Here is a 27736-nt window from a genome sequence, read left to right as displayed (position 1 = left end):
TTTTCCTTGCCCGTATGTGGGCTCTGTACCGAGGATGTCGTTGTGGCTTGTGCAGCCCTTTGAGACACTTGTGATTTAGGGCTATATAAATAAACATTGATTGATTGATTGGCCTGGCGCGTGTACAGACAATAAACAAATTGTTACACCAGACCCACGGGTTCACGCGAGGATCTTTGTGGTCAGGAGAACCCACAGGAGAGCAACCTCCACAAGCGCATTCATCATTACACTGGTTAGCACACACCAGATTGTTTTTGTGGGTGTGGGGTGTCGGGTCTTTAGGATGCACCAGTCTGTCTCAGGTTGTTGCCTGGTTTGAAGTCAAGTGGGATGTTGTTTTGGTTATAAGTTCTTCTGAGTTTCTCAGATAGACCCGATTCATATGCAATGACAATATTTTTGCATCTGTTACTATTGTTTTCCTCATCCACTCTGTTCTTGTTATTTCTGGAATTGGATGCACGTTTCACAAACGACCAGCTGGGGCAACCACAGGTTTTGAGGGCGTCCCTCAAATGCCTATGCTCTTTCTCTTTGGCCTGTGGGCTGATAGGAACATTATCAGGGTTCCTGGTTCGGTCCTCAGCTTCTACCAACCTAGTCACGTCCGTTGTGTCCTTGAGCAAGACACTTCACCCTTGCTCCTGATGGGTCTTGGTTAGCGCCTTGCATGGCAGCTCCCGCCATCAGTGTGTGAATGTAGAAATAGTGTCAAAGCGCTTTGAGAACCTTGAAGGTGGAAAAGCGTAGTACAAGTATAACCCATTTGCCGTTAACTGTATTTTCTCTGGGGAAAAAAAGAACCCAGAATAAACTACAAATAACCTGAAATTTCCGATTCTTCCAAAGGCAAAGGAGTTCATTTAAAATGTTCTATTTTATCCAGAATTTATCCTTTAAAATACTTTTAAAGATGTCGTTGAGCAATTGAAGACAGCACTCGTTTTCTCTGTGATGGGAAAATAGAAAAAACTCTTGATACTCGCCCACGGACCTTTTGTACAGTAAAGCTCTGTGGGAGGATGTACAAATATTGGCCTCAACACTCTAAACTTGTTTTTGGGACTCTAAAATATAAAATGAAAAAATGTTTAAAATATCGTTTTTGTCGTGTTTTATTTAAGTTATTCACAAATGTAGATTCTTGAAGACAAAACCATCCTTCCACAAATATTCCTGCCATCTTCTCTCATTTATATATTGAATATAGATCTGGGGACATACATATAAAACAATCACAACACAATATTCATGTTACAAAAGAGAGTAAAAAAAATCATAAAATGTATTATGGAGACCCAACAAATGATTCATAAAGTCACACATTTTGAAATTGTATAAAAGACAACTGTTCAAAGTATGTATAAAGTAAATAATATGCTTCCTGAAGTGGTCCAGAAGATGAAGGTATAAAATAAAATGTAAAACAAAGGACTTTATCTTCTGACAACATGTAACACGTCATTATTTCAAAAATTAAACTACCCTACACTAATCTAAAGTAGCCAACCAATGAATGGTAGAAGCATATTAACAAGATTGCGTTACACACAACAGTTTTCAACGATCACACGTTATATGTGCTAATGTGGTTAGGAAGTCAAAAATTAAGCTTTGACAGTTTATTTCAAATACTGCAGCTTCATTTGCTGCTGCTGTTTTCACCAGCACAATTGTGTCTTACACAGGTACATATAAGAGAATACTTCACCACACACACTGCAACTCAACACGTTCTCTCCTGTGTGTGTTCTTGTGTGTGCTACAAAGAATGATCGATTACAAAAGCTTCTGTTGCAGCTTTAACAGGAATGAGATTCTTCACCAGTGTGTGTTGCCATGTGCAGTTTCAAATTGTTACTTTGTACATAACCTTTACTACAGATTGAACAGGTAAAAGGTTTTTCTCCAGTGTGTACTTTCATGTGCACCATCAAACTGCTTTTTTGCGCAAAACTTTTACTGCAGATTGAACAGATAAAGGGTTTTTCTCCAGTATGTATTCTCATGTGTACATTCAAAGATTGTCTTTGAGCAAAACCTTTACCGCAGATTGAACAAGTAAAAGGTTTTTCTCCAGTGTGTATCCTCATGTGTGCTTTTAAACTGTGATTTCGTACAAAACCTTTACTACAGACTGAACAGGTAAAGGGGCTTTCTTCACTGTGTATTCTCATGTGTCTTTTCAAACACTGACTTTGTGCATACCCTTTCCGACAGATTGAACAGACAAAAGGTTTTTCTCCAGTGTGTATCCTCATGTGAAATTTCAAGTTTTGACTTGTTACTAAACTTTTACCACAGATTGAACAGATAAAAGGTTTTTCTCCAGTGTGTGTTCTCACGTGTGCGTCCAAGCCTTGTTTTCGTACAAAACCTTTACCACATTCTGAACAGGTAAAAGGGTTTTTTTCCACAGTGTGTCTTCTCATGTGTCTTTTCAAACATTGATTTTGTACGAAACCTTTACCACAGATTGAACAGATAAAAGGTGTTTCTCTGGTGTGTATCCTCATGTGATATTTCAAATTTTGACTCGTTACTAAACCTTTACCACAGACTGAACAGGTAAAAGGGGTTATTCCAGTGTGTCTTCTCGTGTGTCTTTTCAAACACTGACTTTGTGCAAAACCTTTACCACAGATTGAGCAGGTAAAAGGTTTTTCTCCAGTGTGTGTTCTCATGTGTATTTTCAGATAACAATGGTATTTAAAGGTTTTGTCACAGTGAGAACAATTCAAGTGAGTGTTGTCAGTGTGACATGTCTTATCATCTTTAGAGTCATCATCATCAGTGTCAGGAGAGTGTGACGTTGTGTCCTCACTATCTGATAGTGGAGCTAAGAGCGTGTCTGCTCGTGATCCTCCACAGTGGTCTCCATAAGCTTCTGTTGTCATGTGTTGAGTTGAGCTGCTGCTTGGAGACTCCGCCTCTCTCTTCTCCTCACTTTCACCTTTGACCTCATCATCTTCACCCTTCACAATAACACGAATCACTGGGAACTCCTCCAACCAGTCAAGCTGCTCTCCCCCCTGACTGATGCTGTGTTCCTCCTCTTCCTCTTTAAAGTGGGAGGTCAGTGAGTCTTCCTCTTCCTCAGGTAGAAGATGTTCTTCACAGACGTCTGCAGGACACAAGAAAACAAACACATGCTTTGGAAACATCTAGTTCTGCTCAGTCACGTGATGCATTCAGTACATTAAAGAAACTTGCAGTACACTAAAGATATCCAAATTATTGTATGATCTAGTCCAAAATCTCCATGGAGGGACAAACCGGCTGCTCTTTACAACATTATTCACAGGGAAAGAAGAACAAGCCAGGGGGATGGGCTATAAGGCCTAAAATCTATATTGTGATATATTATTTAATATATAATTGATAACAGAACTATTTTAAAACCTGTTACAAACTCTCCTAATTTAGTTGCTGACAAATGCAGTAACATCAGTTCAAGTATTTGTTTTCAATCTTGTTAATTTACTGGTAATATTTGGTTACTTTCTTTCTGGCTCTTTTTGTCTTGTCAGACGGTCAATGGCAGCCGCGTTGTATATTGACCCCTTTTTCTTTCATTTATTTTCTATCGTTTACATCAGGGGTGCTCATCACGTCGATCGCGGAGGTTGTGTCAGTCGTTCGCCAGCCAGGCATTAAAAAAATAGTCCTAAAAATGAGCGATCATAAATCTTCATTATGACGTCACTTGATTGACATTCACGGCACCCGAGGGTCTTCTGAGATGACGTTGGCTACTGCCAGCTCATTATTAAGAAAAAATGACAGACAGGAAGGCGAGAAACACTTTTTATTTCAACAGACTCTGGCGCCGTACCTGTCGTCAAAACTCCAAAGACCGACTGCACAGTTCCTGCCTTCACAATAAAAGCTCTGCTTCATCCTACCTGCGCTAAGAGTCTCAGAAAGCTGGCGTGCACAAGCTAGCAAGCTACGGAGTTTGCCGCCAATGTATTTCTTGTAAAGTGTATAAAAAGGAGTATGGAAGCCGGACAAATAAGATGACAAAAACCAACCACTTTCATGTGGTATTGGCCAGAAAGGAGGACTTTTTTTCTCTCCTCCATTTGAAAATGCGGACGTTATCAGCACCACTGTCTGATTCCAATCAAAACAAGTCATCAGAATCAGGTAATACACCAACTTATATTCTTGTCTTTGTGGTGGATTGTCCAGGGCTTAAACAGCAACAAAAGTGAATTTAGTACAAAAAGTTTATTTACCCATTATCAAGTCAGATTGAGCTGTCCATGCAGACACACAAACGTGCTCCGGAGGACACACACAAGCAATCTCTCTCGAGTCCCGGTCTCCTGCCATTTTATCTGTTGGTTCGTGCGTCACAGTTTTTTCTCGTGCGTCATTTGTTTTTGCAACATCCTTGGATTCCTTAATCATACTTAAACAATCAAAACATTCTGTAGACAGGTTGGCACGACTTAATATTCACTTTTGTCCCACACCCGGGGACACAGAATAGAAGAGAAATTAAATGAGCATACATTCTTGACAGACATGAAATATAGGTCAAAGGTCAGAAATTCTACTATATATTCATGAAAGAAAGGAATCTATGTGTTAAACATGCTTGTATTATCATTAAACACCTTTAACTTGTTAATATTAACTATATGTGTTAAACATGCTTGTATTATCATTAAACACCTTTAACTTGTTAATAATATTAACTATATGTGTTAAACATGCTTGTATTATCATTAAACACCTTTAACTTGTTAACAATATTAAGTATATGTGTGAAACATGCTTGCATTATCTTTAAACACCTTTAACATGTTAACAATATTAACTATATGTATTAAACATTCTTGTATTATCATTAAACACCTTTAATTTATTAACAATATTAACTATAGTTGTTAAACATGCTTGCATTATCATTAAACACCTTTAACTTGTTAACAAAACATATATTTCATAAATAAGTAAATATAAATTATATATATGAATGAGGTAGATCCCCACGACTTGATCAATTGAAAAGTAGCTCGTCTGCAAAAAAAGTGTGAGCACCCCTGGTTTACATGGTCTCTCATGACTGATCCTTCCAATGTTCGAAGAGAAGGTTCTGGCGCAAAATTTTCAAGAGAAATACCGCATGGTTGACAGTTGTGTTCCTTTCTTTTCCTGTTGACCTCTGGCTAATTGTTGATCTCGTTCAGTTATTCCTTGGTTGACGGCTATCTTCCATGATGTTCGGTTTTCAGCAAACTGCCTCCCACATGGCGGGGTTGATGTTGCATTTTATCATGAGGCTTTGTCCTTCAACCTTGGTCATCCTCGTCTCCTTTTTCCAAGGACCATTTCTCCAAAGAGGAACTGCTTGTAGTAAATGAGGCGTTGACAATTGAGCAAAGGTAGCAGAATTGTGTTGTATTTACAAGTGGTTGGTCGTTCAGGTGGATGTTGCATACAGTTTTATATGTGCTGATGGTCAGAGAGCATGACAGACTGTCCAACATATCTTGTAGTGTCTTCTTGTCCACAACCACAGCTGCGTCGTCGGCAAAATGAAGATCCCTAATAAAAGTTGTAGTGGTGTTAGTCTTAGCTCTCAAGCGTCCATCTGAGGTTGAGTTGCAGGGGAAGCAGCCTAAGCAGAGAAGCCCAGACTTCCCTCTATCCAGCCACTTTGTCCAGCTCCTCCCGCGGGATACGAAGATGTTCCCTGGACAGCCGGTAGACATAATCTCTCCAACGTGTCTTGGGTCTTCCCTGTGGCCCCCTACCGGTCGGACGTGAAACTCCTCCCCAGGGATGCGTCCGAAGAGGCATCCCGACCAGATGCTCGAACCACCTCATCTGGCTCCTCTCGATGTAAAAGATCAGCAGCTTTACTTTGAGTTCCTTCCCAGGGACATAGCCTCTCACCCTGTCTCTAAGGGAGAGCCCAGCCCCCTTATAAAGGAAACTAATTTTGCCGATTTGTACCCGTGACCTTGAACTTTTGGTCCAAACCCAAAGCTCATGACGAGGATGGGAACGTATATCGACCGGTAAACAGAGCTTTGCCTTCCGGCTCAGCTCCTTCTTGACCAGTGTCCGCATCACTGATCTGCCAATCAATCTCAAGATCCACACTCCCCTCACTCGTGAACAAGACTCTGAGGTACTTCAACTCCTCCACTTGGGGCAAGATCTCCTCTCCAACTCGGAGATAGCACGCCACCCTTTTCCGGACAAGAACCACGGACTCAAACTTGGAGGTGCGGTTTCTCGTCCAAATCGCTTTCCACTCGGCTGCGAACCGATCTAGTGAGGGCTGAAGATCCTTGCCTGATGAAGCCATCAGGACTTCATCATCTGCAAAAAGCAGAGACTTAATCCTGTAGCCACCAAACCGGATTCCCTGAACGCCCTGACTATGCCAAGAAATTCTGTCCATTAAAGTTATGAACAGAATTGGTGAAAAAGGGCGGCCCTGGCGGGGTCCAAACCTCACTGAAAATGAGTCCAACTTACTGCCGGCATTGCGGATCAAGCTCTGACACTGATCATACAGGGAGCGGACCACCCCAATCAGACAGTTCGATAGCCCATACTATGAGCACTTCCCCCAGGACTTCCCGAGGGACACGGTCGAATGCCTTCTCCATGTCTACAAAGCACAAGTAGACTAGTTGGGCAAACTCCCATGCACACTCAAAGACCTTGCCGAGAGTAGAGCTGGTCCACAGGACGAAAACCACACTGCTCTTCCTCAATCTGAGGTTCGACTATCCGAAGTAGCTTCCTCTCCAGTACACCTGAATAGATCTTACCAGGAAGGCTGAGGCGTGCGATAACCACGATAGTTGGAACCCACCCTCCAGTCCCCCTACTTGAAGAGAGGAACCATCACCCAGTTCTGCCTATCTCGAGGTACCGACCCCAATGTCCAAGCAATGTTGCAGAGTCTTGTCAACCAAGACAGCACCACAGCATTCAGAGCCTTGAGGAACTCCGAGCGGATCTCATCCATCCTCGGGGCCTTGCCACAGAGGAGCTTTAAATACCTCGGCAACCTAAGCCCCAAAAGTAGGACAGTCCACCACAGATTCTCCAGGCGCTGCTTCCTCATAGGAAGACGTTCAGGTAGGCTTGAGGAGGTCTTCAAAGTCCTCTTTCCACCGATCCACAACCTCCTGGATCGTGGTCAGCAGCACACCATCCCCATTGTACACGGTGTTGACAGTGGCCTGCTTCGCCCTCCTGAGGCGGTGGATGGTGGTCCAGGATCACTTCAAAGCCGCCTGGAAGTCGTTTTCCATGGCGTCTTCGATCTCCTATAGGAAAAAACACACACTCTCCAGAAAACGTAACAAAACCAAAATAAAGACGTGCTCTGCAAAAAGTGTACTTAAAGAGTTTTTGCGTCCGCAACCGCTTTAGTGCTCTGCAAAAAGTGTACTTAAAGAGTTTTTGCGTCCGCAACCGCTTTTGTTTCTAAAGTCTCTGGAGCCAAAATGACCCATTAGTACTCTCTTTAGCTTGACGGCATCCTTCTGGGATTACCGCCACAACAGGCACCAACCACTTTGCGGCCAGAGCTCCGATTGGCTGCCTCGACAATAGAGGCATGGAACATGGTCCACTCGGACTCAATGTCCAGGGCCTCCCTCATGACATGTTCAAAGTTCTTCCAAAGGCGGGAATTGAAACTCTTTCTGATGGGAGACTATGCCATAGGGTTGTCCCGATACTACAATTTTGGTACCGGTACCAAAATGTATTTCGATACTTTTCTAAATAAAAGGGACCACAAAAATGGCATTTTTGTCTTTATATTAACACAAAATCTTAGGGTACATAAAACATATGTTTCTTATTGCAATCTAGTCCTTAAATAAAATAGTCAACATACGAGACAACTTTTCTTTTATTAGTAAGTAAAAAAACAAAGACTCCTAATTAGTCTGCTGACTTATGCAGTAACATATTGTGTCATTCATCATTATATTATTTTGTCTAAATTATAAAGGACAAGCTGTAAAAAATAATTATTAATCTACTTCATTTACTGTTAATATCGGCTGTCTCTTTTACATGTTCTATCTACACTTCTGTTAAAATGTAATAATCACTTATTCTTCTGTTGTTTGATACTTTACATTAGTTTTGGATGATACCACAAATTTAGGTATCAAACCGATACCAAGTCATTACAGGATCATACATTGGTTATATTCAAAGTCCTTACGTGTCCAGGTACATATTTCCTGAGTTTATAAACAGAATATATATATTTTTTAAACGATGTAATCATAGTAGTATCACCTAGATACGCTATTGTACTTTATATCATTACAGTAGATGTCAGGTGTCGATCCACCAATGGCGTTTGTTTTCATTGTGACGCTGGTGAGCTACGGTGTGTATTAAAGCATGTTTAGCTATTCCTCGTCCTCCAGTGATAATGTTACCTGTAAGAAATGTACCTTGTCGCCATGGAGGCCAGGATTAGTGATTTAGAAGTAGCTAAAACACTGCAGACTGCGGCTGGACGTTAGCCGCTAGCTAGCTAGCCATGTCTTAAAGTATCTCTTCCTGAGGGTGTTTCAGTGTTATAACGTCACCTTTATTGTTAGTTTTTAGGCCAAAATGTGTCCGTTCTCCCTTTTCCATCTACACACTGTGTCTGCTTGTCAGTACTCAGTGTGTGCGCGCTGCTGAACATGCTCCTCTGCTCGTAAACCAGCAATGTCATGATGTGACGATGACGCGCTGTCAGGCCCGCAACAAAAAGGGGGGCGGGCACCGGTACTTTTTAGAGGCAGTATAGCACCGAATACGATTCTTTAGTGACGCGGTACTATACTGGTACCGGTATACTGTACAACCCTACTCTGCCAGACGTTCCCAACAGACCCTCACAATGCGTTTGGGACTGCCAATTTGCTCGACATCCTACCCCACTACCCACTCACCACCAAGTGGATATTGGTAGAAAGCTACGCCCCACGCTACACCAGAGTGTCCAAAACATGAGACCGCAAATCCGATAACACAACCACTAAGTCAATCATCAAACTGCAGCCTCGGGTGTTCTGGTGTCAGGTGCACATATGGACACCCTTATGTTTGACCATGGTGTTTGTTATGGACAATTTGTGATGAGCACAAAAGTCCAATAACAAAACACCATTGGATTTCAGATCCGGACGGCCATTCCTCCCAATCACGCCTTTCCAGGTTTCACTCTTGCCAATGTGAGCATTGAAGTCACTCAGCAGAACAAGGGAATCACCCGAGGGAGCACTCTCCTGTACTCCCTCAAGGGAATCCAAAAAGGGTGGGTACTCTGAGCTGCTGTTTGGTGTGTAAGCACAAACAGTCAGGGCCCACACCCCCACCCGAAGATAGAGGGAAGCTACTCTCTCTTCTGCTGTGTTAAACGCCAACGTATGGGCTTTGAGCCGGGGGGCAACAAGAATTACCACCCAAGACCAACGCCTCTCACTGCGTGCAACGCCAGAATGGAAGAGAGCCCAGATCCTCTCAAGACTGGTTCCAAAGCCCTCGGTGTGCGTCAAAGTGAGTCCGACTATATCTAACCGGAACTTCTCCACCTCGCGCACCAGCTCAGGCTCCTTGCCCCAAGCAAGGTGACGTTCCACGTTCCATGAGCTAGCTTCTGTAGCCGAGGATCGGACCGCCAAGCGCCCAGCTTTCAGCTGCCGCCCAGCTCACACTGCACCCGACAAAAACAATTTGATTTAAAAAATATATAGATTCAGCCACTGTAGTATTCACCATATACTGATACTATACTATTGCAATGCCCTTTATGCTGGGGTCACCAACAAGACCATCCATAGCATGCAGCTAGTACAAAATGCGGCTGCCAGGCTGGTGACAGGCGCAAAAATGAGGGAACATATTTCTCCCATCCTCTCCTCCCTTCACTGGCTCCCAGTGAAGCGTAGAGTGAAATTTAAGATCGTCATGTTCGTCTTCAAAGCGCTCAATGGTCTCGCCCCAGCTTATATTAAAGATCTCCTGGACCAACCCACCAGCTCCAGGCTGGGTCGTTGCCTTAGATCAGACAACCAGATGACCCTGAAGGTCCCACGGTCAAACCTAGTGACAAGGGGAGACCGTGCTTTCTCAGTGATGGCACCTAGGTTGTGGAATAAGCTCCCCCTGAGTATTAAGTCCGCCACCACTCTGGACTCTTTTAGAGCACGGCTTAAAACTCACCTTTTTACCGCAGATGACTTTTAATCTATGTTTTCATTGTGAGTCTTAAATGTTTAGTTTAGATTCCTTTGTGTGTCTCAGTCTCTGTTTCTGTTTTTTTGTTTCTCCAGTCGGGCTGCGCCCCGGGCTGATGTAACAGTTGGTTGGGGGGCGCATAATAAATGAAAATAACATAACATAACATAACATATACTTATTGTTACTGTCCATATTTATATTGATCTGTCCAACATTTGTTTGCATTTAAAAACCTATAGAACTACCGTATTTTTCGGACTATAAATCGCTCCGGAGTATAAGTCGCACCGGCCGAAAATGCATAATAAAGAAGGAAAAAAACATATATAAGTCGCACTGGAGTATAAGTCGCATTTTTTGGGGAAATGTATTTGATAAAAGCCAACACCAAGAATAGACATTTGAAAGGCAATTTAAAATAAATAAAGAATAGTGAACAACAGGCTGAATAAGTGTACGTTATATGAGGCATAAATAACCAACTGGTATGTTAACGTAACATATTATGGTAAGAGTCATTCAAATAACTATAACATATAGAACATGCTATACGTTTACCAAACAATCTGTCACTCCTAATCGCTAAATCCCATGAAATCTTATACGTCTAGTCTCTTACGTGAATGAGATAAATAATATTATTTGATATTTTACGCTAATGTGTTAATTATTTCACACATAAGTCGCTCCTGAGTATAAGTCGCACCCCCGGCCAAACTATGACAAAAACTGCGACTTATAGTCCGAAAAATACGGTAATCTAGATTTACCATGGGGCGGTAAAAGGTAGTCACCGATTGGCTGTTCTGCCGTGTCTTTTTATGCTTTGCAGCAGCACCCGAATGAAGGTGACATTGCGCGGGTTATTATCACGACGGTCAGCTGGATAAAAAAAGTACCGATAGGACTATCATTAGTATAGAATTTTCACGGTCCGCTTGGACCGACCCAATCAGAAACCGGTACCTAAAAATACAGGTACCAGGTGCAGTGTTGGCACTAGGAATGGTTGTCATAAACGTTACTTAATTCATTAAAAAAATACAACAAAAGAAAAACATTTTTGTATTCAGTTATAAACATTAAAAGCCACTACTACCGACCACGCAGTCTGATAGTTTATATATCAATGATGAAATCTTAACATTGCAACACATGCCAATACGGCCGGGTTACTTATAAAGTGCAATTTTAAATTTCCCGGGAAACTTCCGGCTGAAAACGTCTCGGTATGATGACGTTTGCGCGTGACGTCACGGGTTATAGCAGACATTTTGGAATAGCACGGTGGCCAGCTTAAGTCGTCTGTTTTCACCACATAATTCCACAGTATTCTGGACATCTGTGTTGGTGAATATTTTGCAATTTGTTCAATTAACAATGGAGACTGCAAAGAAGAAAGCTGTAGGTGGGATCGGTGTATTAGCGGCTGGCTGCAGCAACACAGCCTGGAGGACTTTGAGTTGGATAGCAGACGCGCTACCGTGAGTACAGCTTTGGCTTCGAAACATTTGATCGCTTGCCCGTACGTGCGTGGCGCTATGTGCATGTCCCGTACGTAACTTTGGGGAAATATCTGTTTCTTGCCGACTGATGGCGGTCGTGGTGTCGTCGAAAGCTACAACGTCGTCCGCCACCGCTGCGCTGTCCTCACCTGTCTGGGTTGACTTCCTCCGTCTCCAGGCCGCCGACCGCACAGATCATCGTGGTGAAGTCCTTCGTCGCGCCGTCGATCGTTGGAACGCAGGTGAGCACAGGTGTTGATGAGCAGATGAGGGCTGGCGTAGGTGGAGAGCTAATATTTTTAGCATAGCTCTGTCGAGGTCCCGTAGCTAAGTTAGCTTCAATGGCGTCGTTAGCAACAGCATTGCTAGGCTTCGCCAGGCGGCACAGCATTAACAGTGTGGTTACAGGTCCAGAGTTTGGTAGTATTGTTGATCTTCTGTCTATCCTTCCAGTCAGGGGCTTATTTCTTCTGTTTCTATCTGCAGTTAAGCACGATGCTATCACGTTAGCTCCGTAGCTAAAGTGCTTCGCCGATTTATTGTCGTGGAGATAAACGTCACTGTGAATGTCCATTTCGCGTTCTCGACTCTCATTTTCAAGAGGATATAGTATCCAAGGTGGTTTAAAATACAAATCCGTGATCCACAAAAGAAAAAGGAGAGAGTGTGGAATCCAATGAGCCAGCTTGTACCTAAGTTACGGTCAGGGCGAAAAAAGATAAGTCCTGCACTGCACTCTAATCCTTCACTCTCACTTTCCTCATCCACGAATCTTTCATCCTGGCTCAAATTAATGGGGTAATCGTGGCTTTCTCGGTCCGAAACGCTCTCGCTGCTGGTGTAAACAATGGAGAAATGTGAGGAATCCTTCAACCTGTGACGTCACGCTACTTCCGGTACAGGCAAGGCTTTTTTTATCAGCGACCAAAAGTTGCGATCTTTATCGTCGATGTTCTCTACTAAATCCTTTCAGCAAAAATATGGCAATATCGGGAAATGATCAAGTATGACACATAGAATGGATCTGCTATCCCCGTTTAAATAAGAACATTTCATTTCAGTAGGCCTTTAATTCACTTTCTTCTTTCCTTCATGGATCTAAACCTTACCGCTGCCGGTATTTTTTTCTATATTTTCATTTAATAAATTGTAGGGGTATTTTTTTCAGTATAAAAGTGTAAAACCTTTTTTGCTTCAGTCATGAAATGATGTCAATGGTGTGCCAGGGCATATATGCATATGACAAATTGAATTGATTATTCTCACCTTTATGTAGATCATCAGTCGTTTAAAAACTGCCGCATCTACACTTTCATGGCAAATAAAGCCAACAAACTTAGAATTTTGCAAGTTAGTTTCAATGTCATTTAATAGAGTGGCACTCAATGCCTCTAGCATTTCATCTCTGGCCTCGTGATGGCCATAAACTGTGTGTTCCCCTTTAAGAATGGCGGTATGTGGGGTGAGTGACGTGTGTAAGTGAGTGGGCAAGTTAGGAGAGGGAGCGCTAGCATGTTCAGGAGTGTTAATTTTGCAAGTTAGTTTCAATGTCATTTAAAAGAGTGGCACTCAATGCCTCTAGCATTTCATCTCTGGCCTTGTGATGGCCATAAACTGTGTGTTCCCCTTTAAGAATGGCGGTATGTGGGGTGAGTGACGTGTGTAAGTGAGTGGGCAAGTTAGGAGAGGGAGCGCTAGCATGTTCAGGAGTGTTAACAGCATGGTGGATGTCCGCTTGGCTTTGTAGAAAACAAATAGAGTTGTAACAAATCGACGGCCTCGTCAATCCCTGCGCTCCTCGACCACGGTCTGGGAGCAGACAAACAGGAAAGTTGTAACATGATGTTTCTTGGTGCCTGGTGAGGCTGGATCTTTGAAAAGCAGTGTACCCGGTCGTAAAGGTGTTCTTTTTCTTAGCCCGTTTACATGGCGTGCAAAACATTTTTCCATCTTCATAAGTGAGCCATTTGCTGAAAAGTGGCTCCTGAAGCCTTCGCTTCTTGGGTTTATTGCTCAACATGACGAAAACAATAACAAGTCCTAATACCGGAAATGCAGTATTTGTGATTGATAAAACTTTCGGCGAAATTTTTTTTAAGTAATTGTACCAGAAAGTACATTACTTTGAAGTCCACCAATAATTAATCATTTGACCCAGCAAATATAAACAAAACATCAGCGCAAAGCAACAATCAATTTTTTTTAAATAAGCAAACCAGGCGGTAAAAAAAAATGCGTCCAGCGTACGTGCAGACTTCCGGAAATACGCGTTCTGATTTCAATGCGTAAAAAGACACAAAAAGTGTGTTAACGCCAACACTGCGGTGTACATCCCTAGTCATAAGTATTCAGACCCATTTGCTGTGACATTCATTTTGAACTCACATGCTGTCCACTTCTTCGGAACCTCCTTGAGATGGTTCTTCTTTCATTGAAGTAGGGCTGGGCGATATATCGAATATACTCAATATATCGCGGGTTTGTCTCTGTGCGATATAGAAAATGACTATATCGTGATAGTCGAATATACGTTCTCATGCAGTCGCTTTTAGCTGCGGGGATTACACTACAGGCTCTTCTCACTCTTTCTTCTCTCTCCTTCTCACAGAGACGTAAAACAAGCGCACCTTCTTACATATGTCACATACTGTCACGCGTGCAACGTCATACGCCCTCGCGCAGCAGAGAGGTAGCAGCATGGGTAACTGGAGGAAGAATTAATTATCAAGAAAAACAGCAGGGGGTCCATCGTCTGGCGGTGGTTTGGCTTCAAGTGGGAATATGTCGAACAGACAACCGTCATTTGTCAAGTGTGGGGCAAAAGCGTTGCTACAAAAAGTAGCATTACTGCTAATTTGTACCATCATTTGAAAAGTCACCCGCTAGAGAAAGAAGAGTGCTTGAAACTCTGCATGTCAACATCTCCGGTCGGTGCCACACCAACAAAATGCAGAGGCAACCATTTCCAGATCAACACCGTATGAAAAAAATAGTCAACAACATAAGGAGATAATGTCCGCAGGAACCTACCACATAGTGAAGGACATACACTATTTGATTTCCTATTATGCAGCTCATTTTTATTTGACAGTTATTGAAATATCTTGTGTGACATCATGCACAAAAGTGCACTTTATTTGTTTTAAACTATTGTAGTGGCGTTCTGTACAAAAAGTGCACTTTAATTAGGTTTGGGTATTGTTTGAATTCGAACGATTCCGATACCGATTCCGGTTCTTTGTTTCGATTCCGATTCCTGACGATCCTCGATTCCGATTCTTTTAAGAGGCAGGGTCAAAAAAAACGTTTAGGATATTTTAAATGAGCTAGCTAACCTACAGTCTTTCTGAATGAAATAGTCTGACATTCTCCATCAATTTTAATTCTATTAACTTTTTATGAACTTTACTATAAATTCCTCACAGGGCTGTTTTCAACTAGAATATAAAAATCAAATCTATGAACTTGAATATAAATATTATAAATTATGAATACATTTTCCCAGGGGTACACTTTCCTCAAGAGAGCTTTATTTTTGAAAACCTCATGAAAACACATTTACACATAAGTGTATGATGCTGCAGGAAACCTCATGAAAACACATTTACACATAAGTGTATGATGCTGCAGGAAACCTCATGAAAACACATTTACACACACAAGTGTATGATGCTGCAGGTACTTAAAAATGTTACCGTGCTCCCACTGATGGGCTAACCTGGTGCAGAAAAGCAAATAAACAATAAGAAACAACTTGCAAAACCCAGTCCAGATTAGCAGCAGGTACAGTATAAAATCAGAGACAGTTCTTGTTTAGGAAAATGACCATATCCGCCTTCTCAGGCAGGATGCGTGAGCGTTCTGGACAGATAGTGTCTCCTGCTGTGGAAAATACACGTTCGCTGGTTGTGGAAGAAGCTTGAACGCATAAATAGGAGAAAGCCCGATCTGACAGCAAAGGATAAGTCTTTTGTTGGTTCCACCGGACCACCACCATGGAGCAGGGTCGTCAGACATAAGTATCGGTGGAACGTCCTGGTACATCTGCAGCTCTCTCTCCACTCGTTTCTTGATGGACATGGAGCTCTGTTATTTTGCGGTTATTTCTTTTTTTTTGTAAAGTAAAGCCACACTTTCGACCGCCGACGCCCGCTATCCATGCTTGAGCTTGACTGACTCGCTCGGCTATGCTAACTTCCGGGGGTGGGTGCTTCTTCGTTGGTGCTCAGCGGCTTCTTCTTCCGGTTCGGCGGACATTTTATTTTTATTTTTTTTCCCGGTCGGCGGACTGGGTATCGAAAATAGGAATCGAAATTTAAACTTTTGAACGATACCGGGAGAATCGGAAAGTTAGTCCCGGTTCCAATCGATACCCGATACTCGATACCCAACCCTAACTTTAATTTAGTCTTGTTTTGATATGTCATCTTAGTGACATCATGCACAAAAGTGCACTAATAGCTTGTTTTAAAATGTCTCTGACAATCTTGCACTTTCTGTTTTGAAATGACATGAATGTTTGTGCCACTGCTTAATAACTGTTTAATAAATACACTTTTCCTAAATTGACTTAGTTGTGATTTCCCTCTCTGCATGAAAGTTTAAAAGTAGCATATATTAATGCAGTATGAAGAAGAATGTTTTAATGTAGACACATAGAATCATCATACTGCTGTGATTATATGCATCAAGTGTTCATTCAAGGCTAAGGCAAAATATCGAGATATATATCGTGTATCGTGACATGGCCTGAAAATATTGAGATATTAAAAAAAGGCCATATCGCCCAGCCCTACATTGGAGTCCAGCTGTGTTTAAACTGATTGGACTTGATTAGGAAGGGCACAGGTGTAGAAATAAGACCTTACAGTTCACAGTGCATGGGAAAGCAAATGAGAATCCTGAGGTCGAAGGAACTGCGCAAGGAGCTCAGAGACAGAATTGCGGCAAGGCACAGGAGTATACTCTAGACGGCGTCTTGTTTGATTTATAGTTCTTGCGTGGGGGGGTGACGTTAAACTTGTAATTCTCTTCCAAAACGCTTATAGGCAGCGTCTCCAGAAGGAGCCACTTCAGACTAGATACTGTGCATTTCCTTCCCGTGAAGAGTGACTAAGGGCGCACGCAATTTTCGAGCTACTTCCGGTTTCCCACGGTTGCTGCCTTCTTGGCGAGGTGAAAACAAACGCTACTTCCCGCTTGCTTTGTGCGTAAACACCAAATTGCGTCTTAAAATGTGACATTTTCTGCCGTGTCTGCGTGATTTTTATTCCGACCATGTCTTTAGATTATTTTGACCGGTTGGATGCTAATGCCAAACATTGATACGAAGCAAAACTAGCTGCCGTTGGGCTGGAAAATTGCCCTTACATGCACCCTACCAATGTGTGGATTGATTATCAGTCAAACCAGAACTATTCAACAAAGATATTACATTATGGAAGACAATTCTAAACAAAATAGTTCGTAGTTGTATAATTATGATTTAACAAGGGGAATGGCATGCAACCTCAGTCTAATTCCCCCCGCAGCGTAAATTATAAATGATAAATGATAAATGGGTTATACTTGTATAGCGCTTTTCTACCTTCAAGGTACTCAAAGCGCTTTGACAGTATTTCCACATTCACCCATTCACACACACATTCACACACTGATGGCGGGAGCTGCCATGCAAGGCGCTAACCAGCAGCCATCAGGAGCAAAGGTGAAGTGTCTTGCCCAAGGACACAACGGACATGACTAGGATGGTAGAAGGTGGGGATTGAACCCCAATAACCAGCAACCCTCCGATTGCTGGCCCGGCCACTCTACCAACTTCGCCACGCCGTCCTCAATTAGCATTGTTCAATCGGCTTTCTCTGACAACTAAACACTATTTTGTTTAAATACTTATATTTCATATTTTATTATTGTATAAAGCATTTTTTTTCATCTGATAAAAAAAGAAATGCAGCGATAAAAATCTTTCTTAAAACAAAGTTAGCCCAGTTAGAAATAGAAACGCAGTACATTTACGCTCCCAGGGCTCCAGCGTTCGCCTGTCCTTGTCACGGCGATCTGGTGACCTCTTTCTAGAAGGAAACGTGTAAAATGGCAACTTTTCTCTTTGTTTCCTGTTGTGATTGGTACAGCGCACGGCCTCACAGCTTTTAAGCATGACAACAATTGACGAGAAAACTGAAAAAGCCAAGAAGAAACTGTGAATATGTGCGATCACCTTGGAAAACAACGTACAAATTAAAGGCCTACTGAAAGCCACTACTACCGACCACGCAGTCTGATAGTTTATATATCAATGATGAAATCTTAACATTGCAACACATGCCAATACGGCCGGGTTAACTTATAAAGTGCAATTTTAAATTTCCCGGGAAATATCCGGCTGAAAACGTCTCGGTATGATGACGTTTGCGCGTGACATCACGGATTGAACGGAAGTATTGGGACACCATTGTCTTCCCAATACAAACAGCGTCTGTTTTCATCTCAAAATTCCACCGCATTCTGGACATCTGTGTTGGTGAATATTTTGCAATTTGTTTAATGAACAATGAAGACTGCAAAGAAGAAAGCTGTAGGTGGGATCGGTGTATTAGCGGCTGGCTACAGCAACACAACCAGGAGGACTTTGAGTTGGATAGCAGACGCGCTATCCAACTCTAGCCGCCGACCGCACTGATGATCAGGGTGAAGTCCTTCGTCGCGCCGTCGATCGCTGGAACGCAGGTGAGCACGGGTGTTGATGAGCAGATGAGGGCTGGCGTAGGTGGAGAGCTAATGTTTTTAGCATAGCTCTGTCGAGGTCCCGTAGCTAAGTTAGCTTCAATGGCGTTGTTAGTAACAGCATTGCTAGGCTTCGCCAGGCAGGACAGCATTAACCGTGTGGTTACATGTCCAGGGCTTGGTTCGGTGTCTCCTAACAGTAGAAGTAATAGTAGTATTGTTGATCTTCTGTCTATCCTTCCAGTCAGGGGCATGTTTCTTCTGTTTCTATCCGCAGTTAAGCACGATGCTATCACGTTAGCTCCGAAGCTAAAGTGCTTCACCGATGTATTGTCGTGGAGATAAAAGTTACTGTGAATGTCCATTTCACGTTCTCGACTCTCATTTTCAAGAGGATATAGTATCTGAGGTGGTTTAAAATACAAATCCGTGATCCACAATAGAAAAAGGAGAAAGTGTGGAATCCAATGAGCCCTTGTACCTAAGTTACGGTCAGAGCCAAAAAAGATACACCCTGGTGTCCTGCACTGCACTCTAATCCTTCACTCTCACTTTCCTCATCCACAAATTTTTCATCCTCGCTCAAATTAATGGGGTAATAGTCGCTTTCTCTGTCCGAACCGCTCTCGCTGCTGGTGTAAACAATGTGCAAATGTGAGGAGCTCCACAACCTGTGACGTCACGCTACTTCCGGTACAGGCAAGGCTTTTTTATCAGCGACCAAAAGTTGCGAACTTTATCGTTGATGTTCTCTACTAAATCCTTTCAGCAAAAATATGGCAATATCGCGAAATGATCAAGTATGACACATAGAATGGACCTGCTATCCCCGTTTAAATAAGAAAATGTCATTTCAGTAGGCCTTTAATATAGCTTTGCGCAGTGTTTTCACCGCGCCAAGATGGCGTAGACCGCGGGAAACCGTAAGTAGCTCGTAATTGCGTGCGCCAATATACAACCACAACATCGACACCTTTGTCGACACTGGAACTACCGTATTTTCTGGATCATAAAGCGCACCGGATTATAAGGCGCACTGCCGGTGAGAGGGTCTATTCATTTTTTTAGCTTACAAAAAGGCGCATTTAAGGGGTCATTTTATGATTTTTTTTATCAATGTAAAAGACTACATAACATGTAATGGTGGTTATTTAGTCAAAATGTTGCATAGATGATGTTTTACAGATCCTCTTCAAGTCGCTTTCTGACAGTCACTTCAGGATGCGCCGTTTTGTGGGCGGTCTTATTTACGTGGCTCACCTTCTCCCCGTCATCTTTGTTGTAGCGTGCAAGGACGGGAGTGGAAGAAGTGTCAAAAGATGGCGCTAACTGTTTTAATGACATTCAGACTTTACTTCAATCAATAACGGCGCAGCATCTCCTCATCCGTGGCTCACTATTGCCATAACACCGGAAATGTGTCCCGTGAAAAAATGTCCGACCGAAACTCTAAGAACTAAAGTTCCTTGGGTGAATTATGTAAACTCGCTAGTTTTAGTACTTCCATAGCGAGATATAAGTAAGAACTTTACACTACTTTATATTAGAAATGGCAACAGCGGAGGATGAATGTCCCATAACAAGAAACTATAGAAATAGAAGAAGAAGCTTATCGACTAAGGTGTCGGCATTGACTACAGTGGCGGACGTGCGCACATTTTCAGGACTTATGCAGATAACAAATACACATCAGCAGGTACCAGTAGGTAAGAAAAGTTGGTTTTGCATAATATTGTGAAACAAAACGCCAGATAATATGTTAAGTTAAGTTAAGTTAAAGTACCAATGATTGTCACACACACACTAGGTGTGGCGAAATTATTCTCTGCATTTGACCCATCACTCTTGATCACCCCCTGGGAGATGAGGGGAGCAGTGAGCAGCAGCGGTGGCCGCGCCCGTCTGCTAATGGGTGCCATTTTGCGGTCCTTATACAAACACCATAATAAAACTTGTATCTCTGACTACGGTAGCTGTAATGGGCTGACAATCCACCAAGCGGTGTGGCTTCAAAGTCATACTAAAACATTGACAGATTTCTGAGTGCCGTGTGTAATGTTCTTTATTTTCAAGGGAACATTTAAAGTTTTGGTGTTGTTTACTGGCGTCATATGGCAGTCTACACGTATCTATGTGTGACCATCATCTATTGGTGACACTTACACCATGTACTAAATGAAATAGCTTCGAGGTCAGTTAGCACAACCATAATTATTCTGTATATTAGACGCACCGGATTGTAAGGCGCACTGCCGGTCAGCGGGTCTATTCAGGTCTTTTTTCATACAAAATGCGCATTAAAGGGGTCTTATTATTATTATTATCATATTATATTACACCCTTCTTTGGCTACTTTTAAGACCCTTCTTAAAACCCATTTTTATTCACTGGCTTTCAACTCAGCATGAGACTTTGAACTGTTTTTAACCTTTTAACTGCTTTTTCTCAAATAAATTGTTCTTTTAAGATCATTTGTATTTGCTTTTTCAATGTGTATTTTACCTCTGTTTTAAATGTATTTTTAGTCTGTCCTTTGCCTGTATTTTTTTGTGGTGTACAGCCTTTTGTTCTTCAACTTAGGTTGTTTTTAAAGGGCTTCATAAATAATGTTGGTATGGTATGGTATAAGGCGCACTGTCGAGTTTTGAGAAAATGAAAGGATTTTAAGTGCGCCTTATAGTCCGAAAAATACGGTAATCATTCACAATAATCGGGTTATTTTTAATGCACGTTTTATGCAAAAACCAGAGGAAAATACCTTTGTGAAGATGGACTGCCAATTCTGAAAGAGTTGCGGCAGAGGACGTTATTAGTTGCAACAATATTCGGATGTTTGGGACATGGCACAAGAGAGATCCAACATGTAATTGTAAATAAACAAAACTGTTAACTTATCTGCCAAATTAAAAGGGAACTGCACTTTTTTTTATTTTGCCTATCAGTCACAATCCTCATGTAAGACAAGAACACACGTTTTTCTTTTCTTATGTATTAAACCATAAAAAACGTTAAAGGTCTACTGAAATTAAGTTTTCTTATTTAAACGGGGATAGCAGGTCCATTGTATGTGTCATACTTGATCATTTTGCGATATTGCCATATTTTTGCTGAAAGGATTTAGTAGAGAACATGGACGATAAAGTTCGCAACTTTTGGTTGCTGATAAAAAAAGCCTTGCCTGTACCGGAAGTAGCGTGACGTCACAGGTTGTGGAGCGCCTCACATCTGCACATTGTTTATAATCATTCCCACCAGCAGCGAGAGCGATTCGGACCAAGAAAGCGACGATTACCCCATTAATTTGAGCGAGTATGAAAGATTTGTGGATGAGGAAAGTGAGAGTGACGGACTAGAGTGCAGTGCAGGACGTATCTTTTTTCGCTCTGACCGTAACTTAGGTACAAGGGCTCATTGGATTCCACACTTTCTCCTTTTTCTATTGTGGATCACGGATTTGTATTTTAAACCACCTCGGATACTATATCCTCTTGAAAATGAGAGTCGAGAACGCGAAATGGACATTCACAGTGGCTTTTATCTCCACGACAGTACATCGGCGAAACACTTTAGCTACAAAGCTAACGTGATAGCATCGTGCTTAACTGCAGATAAAAACAGAAGAAATAAGCCCTTGACTGGAAGGATAGACAGAAGATCAACAATACTATTACTTCTACTATCAGGAGACACCGAACCAAACCCTGGACCTGTAACCACACGGTTAATGCTGTCCCGCCTGGCGAAGCCTAGCAATGCTGTTGCTAACGACGCCATTGAAGCTAACTTAGCTACGGGACCTCGACAGAGCTATGCTAAAAACATTAGCTCTCCACCTACACCAGCCCTCATCTGCTCATCACCACCCGTGCTCACCTGCGTTCCAGCGATCGACGGCGTGACGGAGGACTTCACCACGATCATCGGTGCGGTCCGGCGGCTAGCGTCGGATAGCGCGTCTGCTATCCAACTCAAAGTCCTCCTGGTTGTGTTGCTGTAGCCGGCCGCTAATACACAGATCCCACCTACAGCTTTCTTCCTTGCTGTCTCCATTGTTCATTAAACAAATTGCAAAAGATTCACCAACACAGATGTCCAGAATACTGTGGAATTTTGCGATGAAAACAAACGACTTAAGCTGGCCACCGTGCTGTTCCAAAATGTCTGCTACAATCCGTGACGTCACGCGCATACGTCATCATACCGAGACGTTTTCAGCCGGATATTTCCCGGGAAATTTAAAATTGCACTTTATAAGTTAACCCGGCCGTATTGGCATGTGTTGCAATGTTAAAGGCCTACTGAAACCCACTACTACCGACCACGCAGTCTGATAGTTTATATATCAATGATGAAATCTTAACATTATAACACATGCCAATACGGCCGGGTTAACTTATAAAGTGACATTTTAAATTTGCCGCTAAACTTCCGGTTCGAAACGCCTCTGAGGATGACGTATGCGCGTGACGTAGACCGGCGAACACGGGTATGCCTTCCACATTGAAGCCAATACGAAAAAGCTCTGTTTTCATTTCATAATTCCACAGTATTCTGGACATCTGTGTTCGTGAATCTGTTTCAATCATGTTCATTGCATTATGAAGAAGGAAGCTGAGCAAGCAAAGAAGAAAGTTGTCGGTGCGAAATGGACGTATTTTTCGAACGTAGTCAGCCACAACAGTACACAGCCGGCGCTTCTTTGTTTACATTCCCGAAAGATGCAGTCAAGATGGAAGAACTCGGATAACAGAGACTCTAACCAGGAGGACATTTGACTTGGATACACAGACGCCTGTAGAGAACTGGGACAACACAGACTCTTACCAGGATTACTTTGATTTGGATGACAAAGACGCAGACGTGCTACTGTGAGTATGCAGCTTTGGCTTTTTTTTGCGTATGTACGTAACTTTTTTTAAATATATAAGCTTTATGAACCTTGGGTTAGGTGAACGGTCTTTTGGGCTGAGTGATTGTGTGTGTTGATCATGTGTTTGAATTGTATTGGCGTGTTCTATGGAGATAGGAGCTAGCAGAGGAGCTAGCATAACACGTACCGTACCTACGTGCGCGTCACGTACGTAACTTTTTAAAAATATATAAGCTTTATGAACCTTGGGTTAGGTGAACGGTCTTTTGGGCTGAGTGATTGTGTGTGTTGATCAGGTGTTTGAATTGTATTGGCGTGTTCTATGGAGCTAGGAGCTAGCAGAGGAGCTAGGAGCTAGCATAACAAACACGCAGGTGTTATTATGCAGGATTAATTTGTGGCATATTAAATATAAGCCTGGTTGTGTTGTGGCTAATAGAGTATATATACGTCTTGTGTTTATTTACTGTTGTAGTCATTCCCAGCTGAATATCAGGTACCGTGAGTATGCAGCCTTGGCTGCTAAACATTCGATAACTTGACCGTATGTGCGCGTCACGTACGTAACTTTTTAAAAATATATAAGCTTTATGAACCTTGGGTTAGGTAAACGGTCTTTTGGGCTGAGTGATTGTGTGTGTTGATCAGGTGTTTGAATTGTATCGGCGTGTTCTATGGAGCTAGGAGCTAGCAGAGGAGCTAGGAGCTAGCATAACAAACACGCAGGTGTTTTTATGCAGGGTTAATTTGTGGCATATTAAATATAAGCCTGGTTGTGTTGTGGCTAATAGAGTATATATATGTCTTGTGTTTATTTACTGTTGTAGTCATTCCCAGCTGAATATCAGGTCACCCCCGGCTCTCACAGCATCTTCCCTATCTGAATAGCTTCAACTCCCCACTAGTCCTTCACTTGCACTTTACTCATCCACAAATCTTTCATCCTCGCTCAAATTAATGGGGAAATTGTCGCTTTCTCGGTCCGAATCTCTCTCACTTCATGCGGCCATCATTGTAAACAATAGGGAACTTTGCGTATATGTTCAACTGACTACGTCACGCTACTTCCGGTAAGTGCAAGCCTTTTTTTTTATCAGATACCAAAAGTTGCAATCTTTATCATCGTTGTTCTATACTAAATCCTTTCAGCAAAAATATGGCAATATCGCGAAATGATCAAGTATGACACATAGAATAGATCTGCTATCCCCGTTTAAATAAAAAAAATTCATTTCAGTAGGCCTTTAAGATTTCATCATCGATATATAAACTATCAGACTAGGTGGTCGGTAGTAGTGGCTTTCAGTAGGCCTTTAAGAAAAGGAAAACATATGTCCTCTTGTCTTACATAGGGTTTGGGAATGATTACACAATTTTAAAAAAGTGCAGTTCCCCTTTAAAGAAGAAAATAGAACAAAAAGATATCATGTAACAAGAACATGATATATTGATAGTAATAAAATGCCACTTAGCAGATTATGCAAATGTGATGAATTAATCTTAATAGTGCCCTGCCGCCACGGATGTGTTCGGGCCTTCCTTTTAAAAGGCCAAAGTCCTCCCAGGTGATGAGACTAAAATTACAGTTTAACAATTTATTCTACAGTCGGACTGGAATAGGGAACTCATTTTTACGGGTAGTAAATTTCGACAGATCACCGACAACCACGTGGTTGCAAGACTACGTTGCAAGTAGCAGACGTAATGCACATACTTGCCAACCCTCCCGTTTTTAGCGGGAGACTCCCGGTATTCAGCGCCTCTCCCGATAACCTCCCGGCAGAAATGTTCTCCCGACAAACTCCCGGTATTCAGCCGGAGCTGGAGGCCACGCCCCCTCCAGCTCAATGCGGACCTGAGTGGGGACAGCCTGTTCTCACGTCCGCTTTCCCACAATATAAACAGCTTGCCTGCCCAATGACGTCATAACATCTACGGCTTTTAGAGAGTAGAGTGCACAACTGCGCACACAACAAGGAGACGAAGCAGAAGAACGAGGAAGTTACAGACTTGGCGACGCCGTCGACGAGCAAGATGAAGAAATACGCTTGCAAGTTCCAAAACGAATGGAAACAAGAATTTCAGTTCATCCAGGACAGTTCGAAGGGGAAGGGGTATGTAATTATGTTGCCTGTACATTTTGTAGAACAGACTTCTCCATTGAACACGGTGGCCGAGTCATGAACGGAGGAGAAGCTAAACAGGGCAATACTGCCATCTACTGGATAGCCCCCGGAACACTGAAATTCACATATTTATTTTATTTATATGTATAATAAAATAAATGTATATATATATATATATATATATATATATATATATATATATATATATATAGCTAGAATTCACTGAATTTGAACTGTATTTCATACATACATATATATATATATACATATATATATGAAATACTTGAGTTGGTGAATTCTAGCTGTAAATATACTCCCCTATTAACCACGCCCCCCACCTCCCGGTATCGTAGGTCTCAAGGTTGGCAAGTAATGTAATGCATCATCCTCACAAGACAACCCAACTTCTTATACGCAATATACTTAAGAATAGTGTTCATACTGAAATATAACGTTAGTAAACATGTGAGAGTAAGAAGTAAACAAACCTCTTCTGTGCAACACAACTTGATGTTTCTTGAAAACAGCGTCCATAAGTTGATGTTTTCGCTCGTTCTCCTCTTTTGTTGGACAAAGTTCCTCCTCATACTTTGCTATCGTTCTTTCGCACATTTTCACACAATCACAACACTTTACACTCACATTTGATCTCTACTTGGCGATGTGTTGATAACGTCCGCGTCTCGTTGTTAGCAGCTAACAAGCTAAGCTAACTAGCGAGCTAAGCTAGATAGCAAGCACGAGAAGCGTTAAACGCGCTCAGACTATTGTATCCGAATACAAACAATTATTAACGATGTTTACTTTATTAAACGACATATATGTGCACATGTACGCACTGATTAAAAATACAGAACTATAACGCGCACGTTTAGGCCTTCTTCGTCAAACGCCATCTTTGTATCCGACCAATCCACGCATGCGCGAAGTCTACCTTCTTCTTCTATGGTTTTCCGCGGTTGCGAACTAACTTTTCTACTCGATGGGTACCGGAAGACACCGTCAGTCCACGCATGCGCGAAGACTTTACCATGGATTTATTTTTGTAATCTTTGTTTGAATAACGATATAGTATACACAAGACAAAACAAAAGTTGCTTAAGAATACAGTTTGTATGTTGAACCCGTACAGACACCTGAACGATGTAAAACAACTTGCACTGAGTCTATCTTCGCCCCATAGATCTTCTGTGCCAGTGCATTGAGCAAGTCAAACACTGGATGTGCCAACATTTCCTACAACTAAATGAAGATAAAACTGAGATAATTGTTTTTGGTGCTAAAAAAGAAAGATTTAAAGTCATCCAACACCTTCAATCACTGTCCCTGAAAACCTGAAATAAAGCCAGAAATCTTGGGGTTATTTTAGATTCTGATTTACATTTCGACAGTCACATCAAATCAGTAATAAAATCGGCCTACTATCACCTCAAAAATGTAACAAGACTTAGAGGGCTCATGTCAGCTCAAAACTTAGAAAAACTTGTACATGCCTTTATTACCAGTAGGCTAGACTATTGTAATGGTCTCCTTGCAGGTCTTCCCAAAAAAAACTGTCAGGCAGCTACAGCTTGTTCAGAACGCTGCTGCTAGAGTTCTAACAAAGACCAAAAAATGTGAGCACATTACACCAATTCTTAAATCCTTACATCGGCTCCCTGTACATCAGAGAATTGATTTCAAAATCCTCCTGCTCACATATAAATCACTACATGGTCTAGGGCCGAAGTATATCACTGATATGCTCCCACTATATAAGCCTTCTAGATCACTAAGATCTTCTGAGACCAATCTGTTAGCGGTTCCCGGAGTAAACTCAAATCAAGGGAGAGCATCATTCAGTCACTATGCAACAAATAGCTGGAATAAACTTCCTGAAGATGTCTGACTTTCCCCAACTCTGACTACTTTTAAAACTAGACTGAAAACTTTTATTTTCACCTTAGCTTTCAGCTAAATCTTTTAATCTTTTAACTTTTAACGTCCGAACTGTTTTTATTTTTATTGTCTGCATTTTAATTTTGCTTTTATTTTCTTTCATTTAACTTTGTTGTCTGTGAAGCACTTTGAGTCTGCCTTGTGTATGAAAAGTGCTATACAAATAAAGTGGCCTTGCCTTGCCTTGCCTTGCCTAGTCTATAACCGACCACGCAGTCTGATAGTTTATACATCAATGATGAAATCTTAACATTGCAACACATGCCAATACGGCCGGGTTAACTTATAAAGTGCAATTTTAAATTTCCCGCTAAACTTCCGGTTGAAAACGT

General features: G+C 41.9%; 2 protein-coding genes and 1 pseudogene across 2 annotated transcripts in view; 2 read left to right on the top strand and 1 right to left on the bottom strand.

The window, feature by feature from the left end:
• The window catches only part of LOC133664599 (oocyte zinc finger protein XlCOF6-like), a 221356-nt pseudogene that overhangs the window by 16682 nt on the left and 176938 nt on the right, over window positions 1-27736 (top strand).
• The window catches only part of LOC133664600 (oocyte zinc finger protein XlCOF6-like), a 191302-nt gene that overhangs the window by 108466 nt on the left and 55100 nt on the right, over window positions 1-27736 (top strand). The window lies entirely within an intron of this gene.
• On the bottom strand, window positions 1139-26395 carry LOC133664650 (gastrula zinc finger protein XlCGF57.1-like). Its single transcript, XM_062069462.1, has 2 exons — window positions 25955-26395; window positions 1139-3127 (listed from the first exon to the last, which is right to left on the bottom strand). The coding sequence occupies exons 1-2, from the start codon at window positions 26076-26078 to the stop codon at window positions 1806-1808; spliced, it is 1446 nt and encodes a 481-aa protein (XP_061925446.1). The 5' UTR covers window positions 26079-26395; the 3' UTR covers window positions 1139-1805.

Source organism: Entelurus aequoreus, linkage group LG14, assembly GCF_033978785.1.
Source record: "Entelurus aequoreus isolate RoL-2023_Sb linkage group LG14, RoL_Eaeq_v1.1, whole genome shotgun sequence".
Taxonomy (NCBI): Eukaryota; Metazoa; Chordata; class Actinopteri; order Syngnathiformes; family Syngnathidae; genus Entelurus; species Entelurus aequoreus.
This window is presented reverse-complemented; position numbering and strand designations above follow the sequence as displayed.